Source organism: Mustela lutreola, chromosome 2, assembly GCF_030435805.1.
Source record: "Mustela lutreola isolate mMusLut2 chromosome 2, mMusLut2.pri, whole genome shotgun sequence".
NCBI lineage: Eukaryota > Metazoa > Chordata > Mammalia > Carnivora > Mustelidae > Mustela > Mustela lutreola.
The window spans coordinates 9,446,007-9,466,948 of record NC_081291.1 but is presented as its reverse complement, the minus strand read 5'-3'; the positions used below and the strand labels follow the sequence as shown (position 1 = coordinate 9,466,948).

At 45.6% G+C, this 20,942-nt stretch overlaps 1 protein-coding gene across 8 annotated transcripts in view; it reads left to right on the top strand.

Annotated features, from left to right (window-relative positions):
- CACNA1A (calcium voltage-gated channel subunit alpha1 A) overlaps positions 1-20,942 on the top strand; it is a 286,734-nt gene that overhangs the window by 93,189 nt on the left and 172,603 nt on the right. For 7 of the 8 annotated variants that reach the window (XM_059160169.1, XM_059160170.1, XM_059160168.1 and 4 more), the window contains 2 exons: positions 17,954-18,059; positions 20,384-20,523. In XM_059160169.1, coding sequence (XP_059016152.1) covers positions 17,954-18,059; positions 20,384-20,523 — 246 coding nt within the window. The remainder of the gene's footprint in view (positions 1-17,953; positions 18,060-20,383; positions 20,524-20,942) is intronic. The other variant, XM_059160173.1, reaches the window with a different exon arrangement.

Genomic DNA, 20,942 nt, shown 5'->3' with positions numbered 1-20,942 from the left:
CTTAAAAAAAAGAAAAGGTATATCCATGTATGTTAAGGGTTGGAGCAGAAGTAGTAAACCTCTCTTCCTCTTTCTGCCAGCATTCTGTTGGCTAAAAATTCATCCCATGGTGTATCGGTAGGAAACAGAAGACGCTCTTCAGGAATTGAATTAAGAGATGTGGGCAGGGGTGCCTGGGTGCCTGGGTGCCTGGGTGCCGACTCTTGGTTTCTGCTCAGGTCCTGATCTAAGAGTCAGGAAATCACGCCGCCTAGGGACACCGCACTCAGCCTGGAGTCTTCTTAAGATTCTCTTTCCCTCTCCCCGTCTCCCCACCCTCCAATGAGTGAATTAATTAATTTTTAAAAAGGGAGAGAGGTGTGGGAAATTAACGAAAACAGAGAGGAAGGAGGGTGGGAGATGGGATGAGAGAGAGCACAAAAGCTGTCTGACTCAAGCTGCAACCTCAGAAAATTGGCAGAATACCCCAGCTTCATGCACTCCCCGCATCTCCTGCCATGGCTCCCCGTTGTCTAAACCCAACTGGAAGCCAGAAGGTAGGGAGTTCAATGAGGCCATCTACGCAGTTCAGCCTCCCCAGGCATAGCAGAAAGAAGAGAGATGGTGGATTCTGGGTAGCTGAAGACAGCCAGCACCTGAAGCCCACTTAACTGCAGGGAACACTGGGACATTTAGTCCATGTGTGCATCTAGGAGGACGAGGCTCAGTGAACACATCCCATTGTCTTTTTCACAAAGAGAAATCTAGTTCCTGGGTGTCAAAAGTCTACTTCGTTGTTTTGTTATTGTTGTTATTAGTGGTGGTAGTGATTACTGGGTGCTATGTGCCCTCCTAGATAATTTTCTTTTCTCTCCCTCATTATTTTCTCACTCTGTGTGGAAATCTTTTAATCTTTGAAAGGAGTTCCTTTCTATGCCAGGAAGCGTGGGGCCCTCTGCTTAGAGAGCTGGTAGTTGGGGTCTTAGAGGGCAGTCTATACCTCTAGCAAGGTCCTCAGGTTAACCTGAGGCTGGGGTGGAGGGAAGTGCCTGAATGGAGCAGCAAGGGAAGCTTCCTGCCTAAGGAGAGGGCCTCCTGCCTAGGAGAGGGCTCTCAGCCTGAGCCCAGGAACGTGGACTCAGGTCCCATGGGCAGGAAGCAATTGGAGGAGTTGCTTCCTGCCCTCCCTCTCTTTGGAGCCTGTCTTGGCAGCCAGAAGTAGGTGCACAAATGAAATTGTAGTCTGGACATGCTAACAATGGCTCTTGTCCACCCTATCCCAATCCAGCCCAGCTGTGTTAGCAGTGTTCCCGGTATCCAGCCCCCTCCAGGATCAGCCCAGTGGCTGTAACAATGGCCTGTCCCCTCCCAGCCTTGCCCACTTCTTTGAACCCTTGTGATGCTAGGGCTGTCACTGGCCTGCCTTCCTCTATTCAACTTTAACTGACCTGTCCTCCCCTCCACAGAGAGCGGAAGAGCAGGTTCCTTGTTTCTGGCAGCCAACCTACCAGGTCCCAACCTTCAAACCACCCCACCCTGCATTGAGGAGTGTGGCAGATAGACCCATGTCCCCTAGGCCCATATGCTCTGCTCCCTCTGCTCTCATGAGCTCTTGGTTCTGGGTTTTCATCACCTTCCCACTTCTGCTGTATCCCTGCTTCCGGTAGTGATGGCTGCATGGGTTCACATCCCAGCTCAACCACTTGGGCTTGGCCACACAGGCAAGTGACTTTACCTCCCAGTGCCTCTGTTCGAAAGTTCTGGACGATGTGCCAAGTGCCTCACTTGCATCAAATAAGTTTGTCCTCTCAGTGCCTTGAGGGGTAGGTGGCATTGTCATCATTCCAGGTGACAAAGGAGAGAACCAGGACAGAGAGTGGTTTAGTAAATAACTCTTCTGAGGTCTCACACTCCACGAATGACAGAGGTGGGATTTGAACCCAAGCTCTTCGGCTCCAGGGTCTGTTCTTAATCGGTAAGAAACATAATGATAATGTCCTAATTCAGCAAGCTGTTAAACAGATTTAATGCAATAATGGAGGCAAAAAAGCTTAGTCCACTGCCCCACATAGAATAAGCATTCAATGTAGTTGTTATATTAGTGATTTTATTATCTTATGTTATAGAGTTGTATGTTAATATATGCTATAAAGACTTAGTGTAGTAATATGTAGTTCTGTCTTTTTGTTACAGTACAGGGGCCAGCAAACTTTTTCGGCAAAGAGCTAAATATTAAAGATCTGAAGCTTTGTGGGCCACAGATCTCTATTGGGGCCACTCAGTTCTGCTGTTGTAGCAAAGGCACCTATGGACAATAAGTAAATGGACAAGTGTGGCTGTTTTCCAATAAAATTTTATTTTAAAAACATGCCACAGGCCATAGTTTGCCAGGGCCTAATCTAGTATGTGTTATTATGTATCAGTGATTTTTCCATATTTCTCTGTTTATATTATTTTCTTACAAAACCAGCTTTTCTTTCCCTCCTTTGCTCCTCCTGTCTTTCAGCAAAGCATGTCAGGCCGCTGGGCTGTTCTAATACTAGGCTTATTTGTCTGATAAGACATGGGGAGTGAGGGTGGCAGATTTTCTAAGCTCAGGCAGGCCTCTCTCCATCCTCTCCTCCTCCCTTATTCCTTTATATAGTTATTTTTTTTAAGATTTTATTTATTTATTTGACAGACAGAGATCACAAGTAGGCAGAGAGGCAGGCAGGAGAATGGAAGGGAAGCAGGCTCCCCGCTGAGCAGAGAGCCCGATGCGGGACTCGATCCCAGGACCCTGAGATCATGGCCTGAGCCAAAGGCAGAGGCTTTAACCCACTGATCCACCCAGGTGCCCCATTTAGTTTTTTTAAATTTGTTTATTATTGGGTGCCTAGATGGCTCAGTCAGTTAAGCATCTACCTTCAGCTCAGGTCATGTTCCCAGGGTCCTGGGATTGAGCCCACGTCGGGCTCCCTGCTCAGCAACGAGTCTGCTTCTCCTTCTCCCTCTTCCCTTCCTCTCACCCGCTTATGCTTTTGCTCATTCTCTCCCCCTCAAATAAATAAATAAAATCTTTAAAAAATCTGTTTATTATTATTATAGAGAGAGAAAGGGTGAGAGTGAGTGAGGGGGACGTGGACAGAAAGGGAGAGAGAATTGTAAGCAGGCTCCATGCCCAATGTGTAGCCCAACACGGGACTCGATCTCACAACCCTGAGATCATGAAAATCAAGAGTTGGACACCTAGCTGACTGAGCCACACAGGCGCACCATCCCTCCCTTATTTCTGAGCTCTGGAACTTACCACTCTCCTTGCCCATGGCTGATTTTCTGTGCCTTGGGGAAACCCATGAGGATCTCTGAGCTCCTCTCCCCGTAGTGTCCCCTCACCCTCTCTGCTACCCCAGCCTCTTTTCTCTGACCCAAACACACCAGGCACAGTCTTATCTCAGTGTCTCCACACGGGCTTTTCCCTCTGCTTGCATCCATCCTACTTTGTGGCTCTTCCCTCTTCTCCTCTAGAACAGCACCTGCACATAAATGTGTTGAGAGAGTATGCCATATATCTTCATTCATTTTTATTGCTGATTAGCATTCAGTGGTATGGAAAAGCCCACACTTGGCTTATCCAGTTACCTGTTGATGGGTGTTTGGGTTCATTCTCGTTTTGGCCATTGCTAATAAAGCTGCTGTGAAATTCTTGGACCTTCCCCCAACTCTTCACTTGGTGAACCCTTAAATATCCCTTGGGTTTTGCATGAAATAGTGCATCTTCAGTGCCTTTCCTGACCCATTCCCCCCTCCCTGGTTTCTTTCATCATTCCTCATAGCACTTGTCACAACATACAATGATGTGTGTGTGTTACAGGGATGCAGGTGGCATTCCGGCCAGAACTGTCTGCTTCCAGAGTGAAGAAACAAGGACAAAAATAAATAAATAAATAAATATAATAAAGCATGAAAGGAAAAAAGGGGGGAAAAATCTATAAAACAGCTCAAGGGAGGAGCTTAGTTCTCTAGTTTCCAAGGACAGAGAGATGAGGATTTGTCTGGGGAGTAGTTTAGGAGTTCCTCATGGACAAAGGGGCTCTTGGGTCCTCATTTATCCATAAATCTGCAAATATGGGATGGAAAGAAAACCATCATGAGGTTTCTAAGCCCATGGAGCCCCCTGTCCATTGTGAAGACAGTGGGGCTGACAAGTTGTCAAACGATGTCATGTGATGTCATAGGATGACAAATTGTCATAAAATCTGGCTAGCCTATGGGGAGGTGGCTTAGATTGCATGCCCCCATCAGCTCTACTTAGACTCACATTTCATCCCCCAGAAAGAAATGTTATACAGGGTAGTAGTCATTCCCCCTCCTTCCTTCAGTTCTTGGCAACCACCAATTCTGGATATAATCTGAAGGTTGACCAGTAGGATTTCTGGACAGATAGGCGGTGAAGGCTTATTGAATTCATGTGCAAACAGCACTTGGGTGACACATAGTGGGTTCTCATAACTGAAATGGCCATGACTCATTGGCAGCAACGGCAAGTTCTTTCCAGAAGCCTTGCTCTAAAACTAAATGGGCTACCCATCTATTTGGAATTCCCGAATACTGGCTGGCTGTGTTGCAGTCAGAATCTGTCCTATTTCCAGTTCGGCCCTGGGGTTGGGGTGGGCGAGGAGTAGTCAGAAGGGCCAAGCCATCCGTTCTGGAACACCATCAAACTCTGGTCCAGGTTTCCCAGAACTGTGCAGGAACATGTCTAGGGAGGGAGAGTGCATCTGATGGGAGTCCTGGCAAGCCCTGGCCTTGGCTTTCTGGGGCCGCTGTAACACCAACCAGCATTTGTTGGACCTTTGACCTGAGCCAAGATGGCGGCTTTGGGGAACAAAGCAAGAAGCATTCAGGTTCTCTTCATGGTTGTGCCCCCATTTCCCTATGTGGCTTCAGATAAATCTCCTCTCCATTCTCTGTTACTGTTGACCTCTCTGAAAATGGTATGAAACTCCCCCACCCCTCTCCTGATGTGTGTGATGTGTTGTAGTTTCTAAAGATGAGACATCTCTTCTTAGGCTCTGGTGTTCACTTTCTGGCTTCTTTTAGCTTTCCCTCCCTCTGCCTCCACTTACCCACTGATCAGCTTCTGTTTTTCCCCACTGCTTTCCCCACTGCCTCCACTGTAAGTCTTATTCTCAGCTTCTGTCATGGGCAAGACCATAGGATCTAAAGAGCATGGGGCCTTGTAGTCCTGACCTCTGATCCCACATCTGCCACCCTTGACGTTGCTCGACTTTGGGCATGTCATTTTGTCTACCTGAGTGGAAATCCTTCACCTTCCTCAGCTAATAATTCTAGTTCTTCTCTGTTTTCACAGTAGAGTGTTCTTTCTCCTACCTCCTTGAAGTCAGGTGTGGCTCTATAACTTGCTTTGGCCAATGAAATGTGAGGACGAGTGACTTGTGTTGCTTCTGGACAGAAGCTTGAAGAATCAGTGTATGTTTCACTGTGTTTCCTTTTGCTGCCTCCACCATCATGCATGCACAGAGATGGAGCCTCCCTCAGACTAGGCATTGGAGAGGGGGCAGCATAGAACAGAGTCCCCATCCCACCGGCAGTGGGCACATAGCATGAACAAGAAAATAGTCCCATGGTGCTTTCAGCAACTGAGATTTGGGAGATGTTTGACTACAGCAAGATGTAGAATACTGGGGCTAGAATACCTCCTCATCTGGGCTCTGGGACTAAAGTTGAAACACAGTGTTCTTGTGAGAGTTATGTATACTTAACATGCATTTAATTTTTTTTAATTTTAATTTTTTTTTTAGAGAGGGAGCAGGGAGGGACAGAGGGAGAGGGAGAGAGAGAATCTTAAGCAGGCTTCATACCCAGCACAGAGCCTAATTCAGGCCTCAGTCCTATGACCCTGAGATCATGACCTGAGCTGAAATTAAGAGTCAATTGCTTAACTGCCTGAGCTATCCTGGCACCCCAATGCGCATTTAAACTAGCCAACAAGTATTCCCCTTTGCCTGCTTTCTATGGGGCCTCTGATTCCTCTCCCTGTTTTTCAGTCTTGAAAAAAGTTAGTGAAAGGAATTGTTTGACTTTTCCTTCAAGCAGATGAATGGTTTCTAAAGCCCTGGGCACTGATTCGGTTACCCTCAACCTTCTTCTTCTTATGACCTTCTCGCTCTCCTTCCCTGATCATTTAGTATCTGCTGAGGGGTGAAGGAATTCCTGTTTTAACTTAATCCAAGTTTGAATTTTTTTTAAAAGATTTTATTTATGTATTTGACAGACAGAGATCACAAGTAGGCAGAGAGGCAAGCAGAGAGAGAGGAGGAAGCAGGCTCCCCGCTGAGCAGAGAGCCCGATGCGGGGCTCGATCCCAGGACCCTGAGATCATGACCTGAGCCGAAGACAGAGGCTTAACCCACTGAGCCGTCCAGGTGCCCCCCAAGTTTGAATTTTTGCACACTTCTTCTTCCTTTTCCCCACCTTCTCTTTGCCAGTTCTACTCCTGCTCTTTATACCCGAGTTCTAGAACCTGCAGTGTTTCTCTGTTCTCTTTGATTTCTTGCTTTCTTCCCACCCCCCCCCCCCATGGAATCAACCATAGTGCAAATTAACAAATAGTTCTGAAGTGCCTTGAGCTTGAAGACATTTTCTTCTGCTCACCTAAGCAGGATCCTGGAGCAATTGCAAATGTCTCGTGCCCTACTGTAAATCTTGCAGTTGCAAGAGATTCAGTCAGGGCCAGTGAAGACCCAAGCAGAAGGTTTTGGCCAAGGCTCCCTGATGTCCCGGCTGTGCTGGGTGTTGTCGTATTGATTAAGCTCCTAGGACTGCTGCCAACAGCCTCTAGGATTAAATCAATAGAGTTTGCAAAAGTAAAAGCTTCTTTTGGAGGCACAGAATATGTTGCTTTATTTTTTTTTTAAGATAAAGCTTCAAGGAGAATCTTCATAGATGGTGGGGCCAGCAGAAGAAAGGGCCAGATAGACCCAAATATTTGGGGATGTGTCCAGGGAACATGTGAAGGGGCTGCAATGGGGGCTTGGGACATTCTGGAAAGTCTGTTTGACTTGGCTTGGCAGTACAACAGTGGAGAGAGCTGGAAAACAGGGTGGAAGGTGCAGAAAGAATTGCTGTTGAGAGGTAAAGAGAAATAAAACAGATGTGGATTCATTTGCTTGTTCAACAGACATTGATTGGCGTCCTGCTAGGTGCCTGGTACTGGAAGGGGCGCTGGGAATGTAATGGTGAGCCATTTCTATGGCAAGTGTTCCTAGGAGGGAAGAGAAGGGGAGAAACATAAGAAAGGTCATGTGAAGACAGAGGCAGAGGATGGAGTGATGTGACCACAAATTGGAGAACACCCAGGGCCTCTAGTAGCTGAAAGAGGAGGGGAGGGATCCTACCCTAGAGCTTTCAGAGGGGGCTCTTATACCTTAATTATGGGGTTCTGGCCTGTGTAACTGTGAAAGATGAGATTTCTGTTCTTTCAACCACCCAGTTTGTGGTAATTCACCATGGCAGCCCTAGGGAATGAAAGTAAACACTTCTATGAGGTCAGAAGTGCCTGTCAGAAGGCACAACAAGACACAGCCATCAACAGAACCTGACACTGTAGTGGGGAGCATATGGGATAAAGAAATACCCCGTCTTCCTTCTTCCCTCCAATCTCCTGCTGGAGCTTCCCATTGAACAAACCTTCCCAGAAGGTAGGAGATGAGACAGGAGCCAACCTTGTCTCTCCCAGGACACCAAGCAGAATGATGAGTGGATATGTTGGGGGAAGGGCACTCAGGAGAGTGGCAAAACACATCCCAATACATGAGGCCTTTAGACAGTGGATATGGGTAGAGAATAGATTACCTAGGGTTAAGCCCCAGAGAAGACCAATGTTGAGAGATTGAGTAAGAAAGGAGCAAGAAAGAGAGACAAGAAGGTAGTAGAAAAAGATAAAAAGAAGCTGTAGCCAAGAAATCTGAGCCTGAAAAGGTCCTGGGATTTGGCAGCCTTGAGGTCCTTGGTGATCCTCACTAGGAGAGTTTTGGTTAAGTGATGGAGCTGGAAGACAGCCTGGAGGAGCAGGCAGAAGAAAAAGAAATCAAAGTGGAGAAGTGAAAGCAATACATGCAGTCAACTTCTTCATGAAGGGTAACAGAGAAATGGATTTGCGTCTGGAGGGAAATTTTGAGACAAGGGTGGGGTTTCTAATGATGGGAGAATATTAACTTCCCTAAAGTGGGTCATTCCTAGCAGTACACCAGTATGCACTGACTGGTATCTTCTCCCATCTAGGATGCTAGAATTCTCAAATGCCCATTTTGAGATTTAGGATAATGAATTTAACATCATCAGCCCAGATCATTGATCTCATTCAGGAATGTACCTCTGTACAGCATGAAAAAGGAAACTGGTTGGGTTCACCAGGGATGGGCTCTCTCCAGAAGCAAAGGAAATGCAAGGAAGTGATATATAGCCAACCTTTGTAAGGTTGACAAGGAAGGAAATGAAGTGAGGAGAGGGTGCTGAGAAATGGTGGAGTCAGTGAGTGGCAGGGTTTCATGGGATGGATGTTCATTTGCATTTAGGAGAGCTAGTAAGCTGGGAGGAGGAGAGTTGCGGCTAAAGAGAAGGATGCTGGGAAAGGGTATTTTGAAGATGGCCGGTGTGGCTCCTAGGCATGCATGGCTGGAGTGCCTTGAAGTTCATAAGGGTCATTGATGAAGAGGTAAGGATCTCTTCCAGTGATTAAGAAGGAAGGGGCCAGCATAGGCAGTAGTCTTCCCGTGGAAATTGAAAGTCATAGAGAGTAACCGGCTCTACCAGTCTGACTCTCAGCTTTTATTTTTCTGTGGGCCTTAGTATCTTGGCTGCTGGGACTTCCTTTAACTTTGGACTTCCTGCTGAGTCCAGTGACACTGGGAAAGACTTTCATGGCTTGTCTGGTCAGAAGAGGGAGAATTTCTTGGCTTGTTTATACCCTATCTTGGGGGCCTTCTTGTTGGCTGCAACTAGTTTAGAGAGGGCCTTCTTCACCTCTCCTGGCTTCTTGGGTAGTCTTACCATACTTAGATTCAGAGGGTCCTTTTTTTCACTTGCTTTCCTGGGGCCCTTCTCCTTGGCCTCACTGGGTTTCCTTGGGGCAATCATGGCAGATATCTGCCTCGGGTTTGATTTTCTTTTTGTTCTCGGGGACTAATTTGAAGCTGCCAGTGATCTCCTTGGCCTTGGAGTTGATGGCCCTCACGGAATTTCCAGGTTTGAGTTTAAGCTAAGAGGTTGATGAAATGCTCAGAGAAGATGCCAAGTGCCAAGGACATGGAAGATTTCACTGATCACTGCACAGGTTGACAGTACCACACAGGGGAGAAGGACTTGCCTGGACAGAGGGAACATCTCAGGGAATGTGATTGTGTGAGCAGGTTACTCATCACAGCTTTGTAATAGAGACAAACTGGAAGCATATAAGAAAATGTGAAATGATGATGCATTAACTCATAAGAATACTGCACAGCCTCTTAAAAGAAGGCGATCCAGTGTGTCAATATGGGAAAATGGGTCCAGTGCTGTGAGGGGTACAGCAGAGGTCAGAACATTGCATAACACAATGGCATTTTTATAAAAGGAAAATATGATTTCGTATGTTTGTTTTCACTCATTTGGTGGTATTTATCGAGCACTTGCTATGTGTTGGGCAGTAAATCCTGGGGACATAGCTGAGAACAAGCCCCAGATGGGGCTGACATTCCAGTAAGAGATCAACGTAATAAAGTAAATAAGTAAAATGCGTAGTTTGATGTGATAAGTTGCTAAAATAATTAACAAAAAGCAAGCAGGGAGGGGGGTGGCAGTATTGGTGGGGCTGAGACTTTAGACCTGGTAGCCAGGAAGGTCTCACTGGGAAGATAATGTTTTGGTATCTCCTGATGGACGCAAGGGAATGAGCCCTGCCCATATTTAGGGGAAGAGTAACTCAAGAAGACACAGCAGCCAGGGTAAAGAACATGTGTAGGGAAAAATCTGAAAAATAGACAGCAAACTGCTAATGGTGGTTATCCCTGGGCTGTGGGCTGGGGTAAGGGCTTTTCATTTTTTAAATAATACAATATAAATTTTAAAACTAAAAAGAATACAATAAACATGTATTCTTTTTATAACTAAAAGCAGTTATTTAAAAAGAAAGATCTTGAGAGCTGCCTGGGTGGTGTTTCTGTTCGTGGTTCATGGTTCAGAGGAAAGTCAGTGAGTAACAGCATATAATAGGAACTATGAGAATCAAGGAGAAAGAAAAGAAGCACAACCAACAACAGTTTTTTAGAAATTGAAGATTTTTTTTTTAGAGATTCTCCGTATCATAATATAATTAGCCATCTTAAAGTGAACAATTCAGTGGCATTTAGAATATTCACATCATCTGGTGACCACCACCTCCATCTAGCTCCAAAACATTTCCTACCCCCAAAAGGAAATCCTGCCTCATGAAGCAGTTGCTCCTGATTTCCTCACCTCCTCCTGGCAAACGTGACTCTGTATTTTGTCTCTATTGAGTCACAGATCCTGGATAGCCAAAAAGGTCGAGATAGCCATCTGTGGGTGAGTGGATAAATAAATTGAAGTACACCCACACACACATCCATAAAATGGAATGCATTCCACACAATGAAATACTACACAGCCATGAAAAGGAACAAAGTACGTGTACACACCCCTACATGGATGGCCCCCAAATCATTATGCTGAATGAAAGATGCCAGATAAAAAAAATCACATGTTGTATAATCCCACTTATATGGGATACCTGCTAGAGATTTTTGCAACTTTTTTTTTTCTTTAAAGAATTATTTATTTATTTATTTGACAGACAGAGATCACAAGTAGGCAGAGAGGCAGGCAGAGAGAGAGGAGGAAGCAGGCTCCCTGCAGAGCAGAGAGCCTGATGCGGGGCTCGATCCCAAGACCCTGGGATCATAACCTGAGCCGAAGGCAGAGGCTTCAACCCACTGAGCCACCCAGGCACCCTGCAACTTTTATTTTGAGCCCAGTATTTGTGGAGTGGATCGCCTAACTTCACTGCCTCCTGTTTGGGGAATGATTTCAGATTTGAGAGAAGGCTCGGTCAGCCATGATGGGAGTGCATGTTGAAAGCTTCCAGTGAAGGGAAGGGACTGAGACTTGGATGGCAAAAAAGGCATAGGATAGATTAATAATACTGGTAGCTGCCATTGTCATAAACATAATAATATAAGCACTGATTGCATGATCACAAGGAGATGAACCCTATCTTATGCTTTTATAAGCATGTTAAGTTTCTTTTTTATATAAACATGTTAAGTTTTCTTAATATTAAGATCCAATGCAGGAACCAGAGTAAATAATAAATACATATGTATTGAGTGCAGACTATATCCCAGGTCCTATTCTAAATGTATTGTGGGTGTCCATTCATTCTTTTCACAGCCCTGCAATGTAAGCATGACTTTTTAATTTTATATGAGGAAACAGGCTCAGAAAAGGAGATTTTTTTGGCCAACATCAGAACCATGCCTGACCCCCAAACCCTTTTAACTACTTTTTCTATGACTTCTCACGTAGTATTTCCAGTTTTCTGAGCAGAAGCTTGATCCAGATGCCCTGGGTAGACTTCTCTCTATAGAACCAAAGTGTTGAAATTTCTTTGATTATATTAAAAAACAAATGACACATCACATCTATTTGGTGTTGGGTTTTTAATTTTTTCTTCATTTGATTTTCCTGGTGACATAATGAATTTTTTTTTTCTCTACCCTAGATGTGAAATGTAGGTCTTTACAAATGTCTAGAGTGTGTTAATCTTTGACGCTGGTTGCTTGCCCTGCCCCAGGCTTGCTATGTCTGGATGGATGTGAAATTAAGCGTCTCCGCTTGCCGCTGGCCATGGTGCTGAAAAGTTCCCAGGCTGCACCCAGAGTCGCCCTGAGTCGTGTTGTCACCACTAGAGTCTCTAGCTAATGGGCTGGTGGAAAGCTCTTTTGTAGGCTTGGCTTTTGGCTGTTCTATGCATTGGAGAGTTCAAACTCCATGTCTGAGAACTGGACACTCTCTGGAGTATTGGAAGGTAAAATTTTCGTTAACGTAGCCCGCTTGGGATGGGTTTATGAGGGCATGGATTAGCCTGCGGTTGTTGATCATGAATACAACTACATTCAGTTGTGGTAGTTGGGATTCAGTTGAGGTCTAATCCATTTGGTTTCATCCATATGGTTAAGGTTCCAGGTGTACCCCAACTCCAATTTTTAAATAAATAAAAAACTATCCACCTTCTAATAAGAGTAAGCTGCTGGATGGTCTTTGGTTTGCAAGCATGGATGTTGGGGTGAGTGAATGCTCTTCCAGTATTTCCTCTGTGGTCGTGAGCAATTCTCTTAACCTCTCTAAGCCTTGATCTCCTTATCTGGAAAATGGAGCTTGCAACTTACCTTGTAGAACTGTTGCAAGAAATTAACTGAAACGAGTGTAAAATGCTTAGCACAGTGTCTGCCCAATGAAGCAGTTGATAAACACAGCTGTAATTAGGTTGTTGTGCCTGTTAATGGGCCCATAATAGTTTATCATATTGCCAAGTTAAATGCTGGCATTTGTTTAGCGAAGCAAAGAATATGTCCTAAACTCATACATCTCGGACCCTGGTACCCCCCGCTCTTTTCCTGGTAATTGTGAAGAGCATGGAACTAACATGAAAATAAGGTCTGTTTGGCTTCTCTCTACAAGTTCAACTGCCTGGTTGACTCACTGAAGTATCTGTTTCCTCAGAACATCAGGCAGCCCCTATATTAGAGGAAAGGTCTTGATGAGTTAAAAAACCTGATTTGATTTTTACAACAACCACAGGAAGCTGGGAACAAGGTAGGGATGGGAGATCATAAGGAGAAGGATGAATTACTTAGACATTCTACAAGGTCTTGCTAAGGAGCTGGAACCATCAGCCATGCCTACTTTGCAAACTGATTTTCTTTGATGTTCTGGATCCCAAGAGCAGATCCTGTTAGCAGATACAGCTCTTCTTCCCTGGGAAGAATCACTTGGTCATTTCCAGTGTCACACACAACCCCTTTCTGGGGCCTCTGTGGTCCTGATCAATTTAATTTGGAGGCGGGGAGCTTTGTGTGTCTGCGCTTGCCTGCAGGGCTGTTTGCTATCCTGACTTCCACAAGCCATTTCAGGAGCCAGCTTTTCCTCCCATCAGGGATGCTTCTCCCCTTTCATCTCTTCTCCCCGCACTCCCTCCCCTTGGCCTCTCGGCTGGCTGATTATTCTGGATCCCGCTGACACAGGTGCTTTCTCCCTGAACCAATCCGGGAGCAGGAAAGCTCAGCTCAGCTAGCAGAAGCATTGCTCACCGCAGCTGTGAGTTAGAACCCAGGATTTCTAAATTGGGAGGAACAGGCACGACTCAGGGTTGGGCTGAGAAAGCCTCACCTCCCCCTGCCTGGACTACCTTTGACTTCTGCCTGGGGTGAGGCATCTCTTCCCATGCCAAGAACACAGTACCCCATCTCTGTGTCCATGTGCCTACCACTTCAATGCATATTTTAAGAAGCTATGTTCTTGACATGGCCACCAAGACTTGGCATACAACAGAGTGGGGAGAGAAGATGCACAAACCAGGACCCACCCACCTTTCCTTCCTTATTCAGGTGTTTATTGAGCACCTACTATAAAAACAGATGCTCTCTTAGGTGCAGAGAACAAAGCAGTGAACAAAGTAGACAAAAATCCCTGCTTGCATGGAGCTTATAGTCTATTAGCGAAGACAAACAGTGAACAAGATAAAGAAGAAAAATAGAGCATATATTTGACCAGGGACGGGGCCGAGGAAAAAAATAAGCAGGGCAAGAGGTAAAAGGTCTTATGGGGTTGTGACCTTTGAGTAAAGACCTAAAGGGAGTGAGGGAGGGAACCATGTGGGTCTGTGGGGAAAAAATATTACAGGAGAGAGAACAGCAGGTACAAAGGCCCTGGTGTGGGACATGCCTCGTGTTTGGGGAATGTGGAGGAGGCCAGTGTGGCTGCAGCTGAGCCAACACAGGGAGACAGAGGTCATGAGAGCAGGGAGGTCATGCTGGGTCTTGCTGGCTGCCAGGAAGACTGGCTTTTCTTCTGAGTGACATGGGAGTCATGGGAAGACTGTGACTCCTTCCATGTCAGCTGGAATTTTCTTTTCTGCATATTTGTCTCATGCCAGTTTACTCTTATTTCATCAAGATCTTGGGTTTCTTACCAGCCCCTTTACCTGTGTGCAGCCAGAAGACTGGTCTGGGGCTCCCAAAGTTTCCTCCTAGGGTCATAATGTGGAGGAGAGAGGGGAGCCCCCACCTCTCTTAAGATGACTCAAAGCCACAATTACCTGGTCTCCTCCTACCCTTGAAATAGATCTAAGGCAAACTTCACTGTGCACACAGATCCCCTGAAGATCTTGCTAAAATGCAGATTCTGACTCAGCAGGTCAGCGAGGGGGGAGGGGGGCTAGACTTTGCATTTCTAAAGGATGCAGCTGATGCTCTTCTTCGGCCATTCAGTAGCAAGGGTATGAGGTCAATGTTGCCAGTTCCCATGGGGGGGCAGATCTGTGGACATTGGCGGGATCCATGTGTGCATGGAGGGAGAAGGGTTAATATTTGATAGCCAGTATTGCCATGTTTGACAAGAAAAAAGCAGTAAGGTAGGAGTGGGCAGCCTCTTTCCGTTCTCCCCCATGCTGTGGCTTCATTCCTCTATCCGGAGAGCTCTGGGCCTGAAATCCGGTGACACTGGACAATTGAAATCCTGATAATGCAACCCTGAAAGTGCTGCTTGCTGCCAGTCTTCTGGGACTCTTCCTGGAACCTCAGCTCAAGTCTGATGGAGAGGAAGTCACATCCCAGCTGTTTAGGGGCAGGAGGCCACACACCCCCTCTACCCCAGGAGTGAGCCAGCAGCTCCACACAGAAGTGAGCAAGGAGCTAGTTGGCAGGGAAGGGAAGTGAAATCATCAGATTCAAATCATGGCTTCAGAAGCCTCGGCAAGGGGAGGCCAGGGAAGGGCTTGGCGTTGCTTCTCTGTATACAAATATTGTCTCTTATTTTCTGGGCTGCAGGGTGAGGCAGAATGGAATATTTGTGCAACATAGCCCAGCTTTGTTCTCTGTGCTCCTAATGACTGTCAGCTTGGAGGCAGGAAGCCAATCAGAGGCACTCGTCGGCAGGGCCGGCTTTTGTTGGCTCCCCAAATTGCCCTGAGTGTCAGATTTGCTTTTCAGAGTGTGCACGAAGCGCAGCTCAGCCGCTTTCAGCTGGAGGCAAAGGCCGAAGCCGGTGACAAAGGCCTGGTTTTCCTGGTTTACTTGGGCTCTTACCCCCAAGGTTGTCCATTCCAGACTTTCTTTTCCCACCTGGAAAGTGAGTATATACTCTCACTCCACCAGCCTATAAGATCCTTTGGTTTTATGGAGCTTCCAAAAGGCCCAACCTAACTCTAGGGCCAAAGGACAGAACAAGGCAAGTTAGGCTTCCAAGGGAGACAGCTGGGAGGAGGCCAGGGGTTTCACACGGCCAAGTCCACCAGGGCATGCTCTTTGATCCTTCCATAGAACAATGGACCCGGTGTTCCTAGGGGACACTTGGCAATATCTGGATGTTGTTACGTTTTGGTTGTCGGAACTGGAGAGAAGGAGATGCTGTTGTTCATCACTCCCACCACAGGGAATGACCTGCCCCCAGATGTCAGTAGTACCAAGGTGGAGAAGCTCTACTCCAGACTGACCAGTACCCTGTGGCTTTCCCTTCTGACACCCACTTCTCTACACCCAGATTGACTGGACAGTGCCTGTGTGGGTCTGGCAGGGGGACAGGGGACATTCTGGTTCACCAGCTGATCAGCAGATCAGGTCCTCATGTAAAGTGAGCACGGATGGCCCTCCCCAAGTAGAGCCCCTCCAGCAGGTCACCAGGCCTTGTCCGCCCAGAGCAGTTTTCCCAGGAGGCAAGAAGGAGTTTGTGCCTGGAGGGAGAGGGAATGCCACATCTGGAAATAACCACACAGACTACCCTTTCCCTCCATCAGATCTTGAAAGGTAGCTTCTCGGAGGCCTACCCTGACCACCATATTATTTTCTACTTATCGAGGTAAAATTCATGTAACAATATTAACCATTCTTAAGTGACTAATTCAGTGGCATTTAGTACATTCAGAGTGTTTGTTGTACATTATCTGTCTAGTTCCAAAACATTAAGCAGTCACTTCCCAACCCCCTCCCCCGGCCCTTGGCAACCACCCATCTGCTTTCTGACTCTGTGGATTTGCCTGTTCTAGACATTTTACACACACAGAATCATACAGTATGTGGCCTTTTATGCGCGGCTTCTTTCACTCTGCACAATGTTTCTGAGGTTCCTCCACACTGTGCTGTGTATTAGCACTTCATTTTTATGGCCAAGGATGGTTCCGTTGTCCGGATAGACCAGTTTTTGTTCATCCGTGATCCACGCTGCTTCCACCTTTTGGCTGTTGCAGTGGTGTTGCTATGAATATGTGTTTCGGTACCTGCTTTTCAGTTCTCTGGGGTGTACACCTAGGATATGCATTGCTGGATCATATGGTAATTCTGTGGGCTTTTTGAGGAATCACCAAACTATTTTCCACAGAGGCTGCACCATTCCACCAGCAACACACAAAAGTTCTAATTTCTCACATCCTTGCCAATGCTTACTGTTTTCTGTGGGGTTTTTTGTTTGTTTTGTTTTTGCTCTGTTTTGTTTTGTTTTAGCTCTAGTGGATGGGGAGTGGTACCTCATTGTGGTTTTGATTTGCAGTTCACTAATGGTTGATGAAGTTGAGCATGTTTGCATGTGTTGATTGGCTATTTGAATATCTTCTTTGGAGATATATCTACTCAGGCCATTTGCTCATTATTTATTGGGACTCCCTTTTGTCGTTGAGTGACAAATGTTCCTTATATATTCTGGATGCCAGACTTACCAGATACATGATTTGCAAATATTTTCTCTTGTTCTGTTGGTTGTCTTTTCACTTTCTTGATGATGCTCTTTGATGTACAAAAGTTTTTAATTTTGGTGACGTCTAGTTTGCCTATTTTTTCTTTTGTTGATTGTGCTTTGGGCATCAGATCGGAACACTGTACTGCACTTATTTTATAAAAAGATTTACTAAAAAAAAAAAGGTTTACTTATTTATTATTTGAGAGTGAGAGAGAGAGAGAACATGAGGAAGGGGAGGAGCAGAGAGAGAGGGAGAGAGAGAATCTCAAGCAGACTCCCTGACACGCTCAGAGCCTGATGTGGGGATTGATCTCACAACCCTGAGATCATGACCTAAGCCGAAATCAAGACTTGGATGCTTACCTAACTGAGCCACCTAGGCACCCCGACTACCGTACTTTAATTGCAACCCCCAACCTCCTTTCCTGCTTTTTCTCTGTGTAGCATTCACCACCTTGTAATGCTCTATATGTGTGGTTGTCTCACACACTCACTTCTTCCCCATGAGGGCAGAGATTTTTCTTTCTTTTACTGTAAGCTGTGTCCCCAGTGCCCTGAACAGGGCCCGGCACCCAGTATGTGCTGAATTAATATTTGCTCTGTGGATGTTGGAGGTGAGATGGAGAATAACATCTACATTTTCCTTAAAAAGTCATCTGCTGGGTCTTTAGAGCAATGATGCTACTTCACAGGACACTCTCGTTGTGGGTGCATGTTATTGTCCAGACTTCTCAGTGTGCAACACCGAGAGTGAGCCGTGATGTAAGCGGTGGACTTTGGGTGATAATGTTGTGTTGGTGTAAATCTATTGATTATAACAATGCACCATTTGGTTGGGGGGGGATGTTGATAATGGGGGGGAGTTGTGCATGTGTGGGGGCAGAGGGAGAATGGGGAATCTCTCTACCTTCTGCTGAGTTTTGCTGGGAGCCTAAACAAGCTGGAAAGATTTTCCTTAATTCCTCCATACTCCCTTTGAATATATGATTTTAGCCACCATCATAGCAAACTGCATTGTCCTTGCTCTGGAACAACACCTACCCGACGATGACAAGACCCCAATGTCTGAACGACTGGTAAGTGATGTCTCTCTTGAGGGGGTCTCTCTTTTGCTTTAGAGGCAAGCTGCCATGGCTGGGGGTGGGGGTGGGGACAGAGGGCAGAGTGGACTCTCAGTCTTGGAGCCAAGAGCTGGATCATGGATCATGAGCCCCCCTGCCTGGGAAGCCTAAATTTCATGAATACCAATAATCTGGAGAGAGAGAGGCCTTCATGACTCATCCCTCCAGACCTGGCAAACCCAATGCCAACCAGGATGACAGTGTTTGACAAGTGTTTATGTGGTCCATAGAAACATCCTATTAGAAACAAAATTCTTGTGAAAGATGTTGAGTATGCATGGAAATGGAGAGAATAATACAATGAACCCCTCCATGAACCCCTCAGCTAGATTCAACTGTTTTTCAAGACGTTGCCCTGTTTGCTTTGCTTGTCCCCTTGGATTTCACTGGTTTGTCTTTTCCTGGGCAAAATCGTTGAAGGCAAATCCCACACAACTTGTCAGTTCTTTGCCATGTAATTACTTAACTCTGCATCACTAAAAATATGGGCATTTTTCTTCCATTACCACAGTGACATTTTTACACCTAACACGACTTGCAGTGGTTTCTTGGAACCATGTCACACCCAGTCAGGAATCAGATTTTCGTGTTTGTCTCAGAAATAGCATTTTTTGGTCAGTTTGGTCAAACCAGGATCCAAGCAGGGCCTAGATTTTGTTATGTTGCTTAAACCTTTTATTATTTTTTTTTTAGATTTTATTTGTTTATTTTTGAGAGAGAGAGAGTACACAAGCACAAGCAGGGTGAGGGGCAGAAGGAGAAGCAGAATCCCTACTGAACAGGGAGCCTGATGTGGGCCTTGATCCAGGGACCCTGAGATCATGACCTGAGGCAAAGACAGATGCCCAATGAACTGAGCCACCCAGGCATTCCTGCATAAGCCCTTTAAACTAAAGTAACTGTTTTTACTCCTGCCCTTGACTTATTGCAGAAACTAGTCCCATAGCCCTAAGACATGTCCCACATTCTGATGTTAGCTTGGTTCCTTGCATCTGGTGTCATTTGGCTTGTTCTTCTATCTTCTGTGTCTCCTGTCATGGATATCAGCTCTGGGGGACGTTCACAGTCCTCATTCAAAGTTACTCATTTGGTGAAACTCAGCAGAGCTACAAACTAGCACTAAGATTTTTCTCAATCCTCCTACCCATCCCTAAGCCCCCTGGTTCCTCTCCTGGCATTCTGACAGTGCAAAGAAGGAGACTTCTTTTCCTTTCTGTCACCTTTTCAGATCCAGCTGTAATAGCTCAAGGGTAGGTGGGGGGGGGGGGTGTAAGAATCCACTCATTCCTAATCCACAAAATATAGATGGTTCTCAAGGCACCTAAATGTTAATAGGTATGAATTATAATATGTATTCTAAAACATATCACTAACCTATTAAACTTATGATTTCAAGACTTTTTTTTTTTTGGTTTTTGTTTAAGGTGAAGGTGAGAGAGTCAGCTAGAAAAATAGAAAGCAAATAGTAGTATCATGGCAAGCTGATAGGAAAAGAATCATGAAGGCAGAAAGGATTGAAGCTTGAGAAACTTCATAACAGATTGGAAAACATCCATGTAGGGGCTCTGATGGAGTGGAGCTTACAGCTTAATTTAAAATATTATAGACTACCAGCTGGAAGCCAGAAACTCACAGGAGGTTCAGTGAGGGTCTGGGGACCAGGACACTCACCATTTGCCAGCAAATGCAGAAATATCACTCCAGTATTTTAGCAACCTGAAGAGCTGTGCTGGTGCATACCAGCTGAGACCCTTCACGAGTGTCAGATCCAGGGGTGAGGTTAGTATACGGGGTCTAACCTCAAAGGCCTTGAGTGATCTGTGTGACAGACATAATGAACCAGTGCTTTCCAGTAGAATTTTCTGCAGTGATGGGAATGCTCTCCATCTGCACTGTCTGATATAATAGTCACTGGAATGTGGCTTCTGTGTCTGAGGAACTGAATTCTTATTGTATTTCACTTGAATTAACTTACAGTTAAATAGCTACATGTGACCAGTGGCTGCTATACTAGACATCATGGATCCAAACAAACAATTCTGTTTGACCAAGCAATATGTGAGATTGGCCAAAAGGAAAGAAGGAGGGTACTTTCTCCACGCTTCTGCCTCTCTTGCAAAAGCAAGAGAACTCTGGGAAGGATGTGTTGGGGGGAAATGGGTGCTGGAGGGTAGGAGAGGTGAGAAAAAATGGGTAGAGATGTCTGGGTGGGCAAGGTCCCCAATTATGCCACCCTCTGCCCAGCCAAAGATCTTGACCTTACCTTCTCTCCCTTCCAGGATGATACAGAACCATACTTCATTGGAATTTTTTGTTTCGAGGCTGGCATTAAAATCATCGCCCTGGGGTTTGCCTTCCATAAAGGCTCTTACTTAAGGAATGGTTGGAACGTGATGGACTTTGTGGTGGTGCTAACAGGGTAAGTGTCAGATGCTGTGCTTCTTAGAATTATTTCAAACTATAAAGACTTTGGAAATATCTTGGTTGGTGTGTACAGGCTGGGCTCGGGAAGGCTGAGTTCCCATGTTCTTCACCATTCCTCTGCATCTTGCACCCATCTCCATACTCTGGCTGCATGTTGCAGTAGATGCTTTTGGTTACAATTAGAATAACGGCTTATTAGTGTTGACTGCTTCCAGAGAGCTTTCTGTGCATTCTCTCATTTAATCCTCACAACAACCCAATGAATTAGGAAATATTAATATTCCTGTGGGACCATGGAGAGATCTGAAGCACAGATATGAACTTGCCTAAGATCACCCTGCTAGTGGAATTGGAATTTGAACCTAATATTATTATGTGATTCCAGAAATCAAGTTTTTAACTGTTGTGCATATG